This window comes from Morus notabilis, unplaced genomic scaffold (assembly GCF_000414095.1).
Source record: "Morus notabilis unplaced genomic scaffold, ASM41409v2 Scaffold524, whole genome shotgun sequence".
In the NCBI taxonomy this organism is placed as follows: domain Eukaryota; kingdom Viridiplantae; phylum Streptophyta; class Magnoliopsida; order Rosales; family Moraceae; genus Morus; species Morus notabilis.
In genome coordinates this window covers 28,540-34,625 of record NW_010361933.1, presented here as the reverse complement: position 1 = coordinate 34,625, position 6,086 = coordinate 28,540, and the positions used below count along the sequence as shown (strand labels likewise).

Genomic DNA, 6,086 nt, shown 5'->3' with positions numbered 1-6,086 from the left:
CTAGAGTGGACTTTTTCTTCACCACCATCACTATCAATCTCTCACCAAGACAAAATCCATAATCTTCATCATTATCATCATTTTCTTCTTATTGAACTTCAACGCCATTTCTTAATCTTCACCACCAAACCATTTTTCCATTATTAGCTCAAAGTTTGAAGCAAAAAAAGATGACCCAATTTCTCATTTCTACTTCTCATGTTTCTTCTTCTCATTTTTCCTTCTTTATTTTCTTGGTGGTTTACCTTACCATGACCAGGACTTTAATGGTCAACTCTCTGTCCTCTGATGGTCAAGCCCTCCTCTCTCTACTATCTGCTGCTGACCCTTCTGCTAAAGAGTCCTCTTCTGTTCTCTCCTCATGGAACCCAACAAGCCTAACTCCTTGTTCATGGCAAGGAATCACATGTTCTCCTCAGAACAGAGTTATTTCTCTCTTTTTGCCAAATGTTTTCCTCAACCTTTCTTCTTTACCTCCACAGCTCTCTTCTCTCTCCTCTCTTCAGCTTCTCAATCTCTCTTCAACCAACATTTCTGGTACTATTCCACCCTCCTTTGGCCAATTCACTCATCTTCGCCTCCTTGACCTCTCATCCAACTCTCTTTCTGGCTCCATTCCTCAGGAGCTTGGCAAACTCTCTTCTCTCCAATTCCTTTTCTTGAACTCCAACAGATTGTCTGGGAAAATACCCCAACAGTTGTCTAATCTTACTTCTCTACAAGTTCTTTGTCTCCAAGACAATCTGATAAATGGTTCAATACCATCTCATTTGGGCTCTTTGGTGTCTCTCCAACAGTTGAGAGTTGGTGGGAATCCATATCTAACAGGTGAGATTCCACCACAGTTGGGATTACTTACCAATCTCACAACTTTTGGTGCTGCTGCAACTGGGCTTTCTGGTGTGGTCCCACCAACTTTTGGGAACTTGATCAATCTCCAGACTTTGGCTCTTTATGATACTGAGATATTTGGTTCTGTGCCACCTGAACTTGGGCTTTGTTCAGAGCTGAGGAATCTGTACTTGCACATGAACAAGCTCACTGGCTCTATCCCTCCTCAACTGGGAAAGCTTCAGAAACTCACTAGCTTGCTTCTTTGGGGGAATGCGCTAACCGGGTCGATCCCGGCTGAGCTTTCCAACTGTTCTTCACTTGTTGTTCTCGATGTCTCTGCGAATGATCTCTCCGGAGAGATTCCGGGCGACTTGGGGAAGTTGGTTGTTCTTGAACAGCTTCATCTGTCGGATAATTCACTCACTGGGAGAATTCCGTGGCAGCTGAGCAACTGCACTAGCCTCAGTACTCTTCAGCTTGATAAGAACCAACTATCAGGTACAATTCCATGGCAGGTTGGTGAGTTGAAATTGTTGCAAAGTTTCTTCTTATGGGGTAATTCAGTGTCGGGAACTATACCGTCGTCATTTGGGAACTGTACCGAACTCTATGCGCTTGATCTTTCAAGGAACAAGCTTACCGGGCCAATCCCAGAAGAGATTTTCAGTTTGAAGAAGCTGAGCAAGCTTCTGCTTCTGGGAAATTCTTTGACAGGAGGGTTGCCGAAAAGCGTTGCGAATTGTCAATCTTTAGTCAGGTTAAGGCTTGGAGAAAACCAGCTTGCAGGTCAAATTCCCAAGGTGATAGGTCAATTGCAGAATCTTGTTTTTCTTGACTTGTACATGAATCATTTCTCTGGGGGACTTCCTTCTGAGATTGCAAACATCACTGTTCTAGAATTGCTAGATGTGCACAATAACTACATAAGTGGAGAAATTCCATCGGAACTTGGTGAGCTTGTGAATCTGGAGCAGCTTGATCTCAGCAGAAACAGCTTCACCGGCAGCATTCCTTCGAGCTTTGGGAACTTCAGCTATTTGAACAAGCTCATTCTGAACAACAATTTACTCACAGGTTCAATACCGAAATCTATCCGCTACTTGCAGAAACTTACTCTACTTGATTTGAGCTACAACAGCCTCTCTGGTCCAATCCCACCTGAAATTGGCTATGTCACAAGCTTGACAATCAGTTTGGACTTGAGTTCTAACTCGTTTACTGGAGAAATCCCTGAGACAATGGCCAGTTTGACGCAGCTGCAATCCATTGATCTTTCCCATAACATGTTTTATGGAAAGATTAAGGTTCTTGGTTCCTTAACCAGTCTTACTTCTCTTAATATTTCCTGCAACAGTTTCTCAGGTCCTATCCCAGTGACACCGTTCTTCAGAACTATATCTGCGAATTCCTATCTTCAGAATCCTCGCCTGTGTGAATCTACTGATGGCACTACTTGTTCTTCAAGTCTAATGCGAAGGAACGGATTGAAGTCTGCCAAAACAGTGGCCATTATTTCAGTAATTTTGGCTGCAGTAACCATGGCGGTTTTGGCTTCATGGATGCTGGTTACCAGAAACCAGAGGTACATGGCAGAGAAATCGTCAGGTCCATGTGCATCCGCTTCAGGAGCCGAAGATTTCTCTTATCCATGGAATTTTATTCCATTTCAAAAGCTCAGTTTTACCGTTAATAACATCCTGGATTGCCTGAAGGATGAAAACATAATCGGAAAAGGTTGTTCCGGAGTAGTCTACAGGGCAGAAATGCCTAGTGGTGAACTTATTGCAGTTAAAAAGCTCTGGAAAACAAAGCAAGACGGCGATCCAATAGATTCATTTGCTGCAGAAATCCAAATTCTTGGACACATTCGACATCGAAACATTGTGAAGCTCATTGGCTATTGTTCAAATAGAAGTGTCAAGCTCCTCCTCTACAACTACATCTCAAATGGTAACCTCCAACAGCTGCTGCAAGAGAATAGGAACTTGGATTGGGAAACTCGATACAAGATTGCAGTCGGGTCTGCTCAGGGCCTGGCTTATCTTCACCATGATTGTGTCCCAACAATTCTTCACAGGGATGTCAAATGCAATAACATACTTTTGGATTCCAAGTTTGATGCCTATTTGGCAGATTTTGGCCTGGCAAAACTGATGAACTCTCCAACTTACCACCATGCAATATCTAGAGTAGCTGGCTCTTATGGCTATATTGCCCCAGGTAACTTTTTCTTTAATCTTCATTTTAGTTTCTTAATTAATTAATCGATTCATATTCTTACAAATTATTCTATAACTATTGCAGAATATGGCTACACGATGAACATAACAGAGAAAAGTGATGTCTACAGCTATGGGGTGGTCTTGTTGGAGATTTTAAGCGGGCGAAGCGCAGTTGAGCCGCAAGTAGGAGATGGATTACACATTGTTGAATGGGTGAAGAAGAAGATGGGAAGCTTTGAACCAGCTGTTTCAATACTAGACACAAAGCTTCAAGGTCTGCCAGATCAAATGGTGCAAGAGATGCTTCAGACACTCGGAATTGCTATGTTTTGTGTGAACTCTTCTCCGGCAGAGAGGCCAACTATGAAGGAAGTGGTGGCATTGTTAATGGAGGTTAAAAGCCCACCTGAAGAATGGGGAAAAACTTCCCAACCACTAATAAAGCAGTCCTCAAATCAAAGTTGAATTTTTTTTTTCACTCTTATTTTTTTGGTATTTAACTTCTAGTTATTTTCTTTTCCTTCCTAAAGACATCAGTGATTGATTTTCTATATCCCAAGATAAAAAAAGAAAAGTAGTAATGTTATTGTGGGAAATGGGATAGTTAAGTCCTATTTGTTGAGTTTTGCTGATGTTCTTTGGTGATTGTACAGTTTTGATGCATCAATGCAGTTGATTTTCTTCATGTTACCTTTTTCCCCTATTCCCCTTCATGGTTATGGTTAATCAAAAGTTATCCATTTTGCAAAAAAGGGATTTCCTTTTGCCCATTCCATGTTTTATTTTCCTTTTCCAGATTAATGAGATGTTCCAACCAAAAAGAAACACTAGTTACACAATACAAGCAAAGCAGAAGAAAATAACTATTTGTTACAAAATAGTTCCAACCAAAAAGAAACACTAGTTACACAATACAAGCAAAGCAGAAGACAAGAACTATTTGTTACAAAATGCTTAAGCTTGCTTTAAAATACTAGAAATGTCATAATAATCCACTTAATATAAGCCTCCTTTTATTCATGCTGTTTCTCCAAAACAATCATGTTTTTGAAAGATAAAGCAACTATTTTGCGTTCCCACTAATCAATGGCCTTCACTATTAACCTTTTTTTTTTTTTTTGAGGATTTCGATATTACAAATTGAAGGCTTTCCAAACCTTTCAACCATTTCCTGTTACTTTCACTAATTACTATTTGATAGTCTTGAAATATTATTTGTCTCAATGCACCCAAATTAGCCACAACTTTCTTTTGAGAGAGAGAGAGAGAAAGAGAGAAATATTCATGCAGATCATAATGGAATTAGTATTCCCTAATTTAAGGGAGTCAATGGTCTAATCTGCTTCTAGAACAACAGACAAAAACAATGCAAATAGTATCTAAAACTTGGTGGCTAGAAGGGAAAGAAGAAGAGAAAGCAAAATTCTTCTTCATATTATTTAAAAACAGGTCCCTACATTGCAGGCTAAAAGCAGACACACAGAAAACAAGCCATGCTTCCTCTCCTCCCCCACATGCCTTCCCTGACAACCATATTTGTTTCCCATATCTTTCACATCCTTTGGTATTTTGGTTCATATCCCTTTTCTGATTTTTCAGTGAAAATTGGTCAAAAAGAAGATCCCCCAAGATTCATTCAGAAATCTAGCATTTTAAAATTATTGAGCTTGCAGAAGATATTAGACAAAGCAATATTAAAAAGACGGTATTACAAACTTACATCACAAATAGACATTGGGGAATCAATGATTGACCCAATAAGCTTCTCTTTTTGTTTCTTTGGTGTGTCTAGATGTTATGGAGAACCATGGCTGGATAAAAGAACAAAAAAGGTAAAGAAGTTGGACCACAATTGATGTCATGTTTTTCTGTTTCCAAAATGAGGATGTTTCTCATGAGAGATAGAGAGGAGGAGAAGAGCTGGATAGACAGTCCCACTTTCACCAAGAAAGCCTTGTCCTGTCGTGGATAAGTATTTTTTTTTTTTAATTTTTCGTTACACTTATTTGTTTTTCCCTTTTTTTTTGTTTCCATTTTCTTCTTTTTTCAGATGAAGCCAAAAATGATAATGACTTCCATGTTCAGTTCTGCTTAGTTTTAGTTGTTTTATAAGATTTTTGGTGGCCCTGGAGTTTCAGCACTTGTGAATTCTCAAGGTAGGTGCATGTATGCTTTAACGAGAAGGATAGGATTTTTTTTTTTTTTGTAAATAAAATAAAATAAGGTTTTTTATGGCTCAATAAGAAAATATGGTTATAGCGATGAGGGTGACGTATCCAAAATAATCCTGAAAGAACAATGCATTTCTGCGCGGCGGCGTATGGATCCCTCACAAATAGGTCATTGTCCATACTTTTTTGTCCATCACTATTAAACTGGCTAACTTGAACTCAAAATCTTATTAAGAGAAGCAGCAACCTTAATACCCCACCAAATGAGTAACCTTCGATAATTCGTATATATTTATTTATAGTTTTCCTAAACCCTACTCTTGCGGTGGAGAAACTAATCAGTCACTTAAAATTCGAAGTAGATTTTCTTTTTGCCTTTGTTTTCGCTCTTGCAGGTCCAAAATGGCTGAGACATCTCAATTTCAAATGTTGTCCTCATGGACTCGAGTTTGTTTAAGTTAATCATCTTCTTTTTACTTTTATATATTTTTATCACGCTTCCCTTCATCGGTCATGATTACTCGGCATAAGCGAGCATGATATGGTCAAATAGCCATGGGAATATTCTGTTTTGATCTTCATGACTCCTCAATTAAACATTCTTCGGCATCTCTTGAGATATGCACTCGGGAAGGAAGACAAGCTCTAACTCGTGGAATGATTTCTACCACAGAGAGAGAGAGAGAGAGATTTCCTAGGGGACCTACTCAAAAGTCTCTGTTTTTCAGCTGATGTGCATTAGACTCGATCTATTTTGAATAATTATTTATTTTGATGTGATTTTAATCAGATTCAACGATGAAAAATATGTAGCGTCTATGATTTTGATCAGATTCAACGATGAAAAATATGTAGCGTC

General features: G+C 39.0%; 1 protein-coding gene across 1 annotated transcript; it reads left to right on the top strand.

The window, feature by feature from the left end:
• Positions 1-251: 251 nt before the first annotated feature.
• LOC21384853 (probable LRR receptor-like serine/threonine-protein kinase At1g34110) lies at positions 252-3,521 on the top strand. Its single transcript, XM_010100803.1, has 2 exons — positions 252-3,054; positions 3,139-3,521. The coding sequence occupies exons 1-2, from the start codon at positions 252-254 to the stop codon at positions 3,519-3,521; spliced, it is 3,186 nt and encodes a 1,061-aa protein (XP_010099105.1).
• Positions 3,522-6,086: the final 2,565 nt, after the last annotated feature.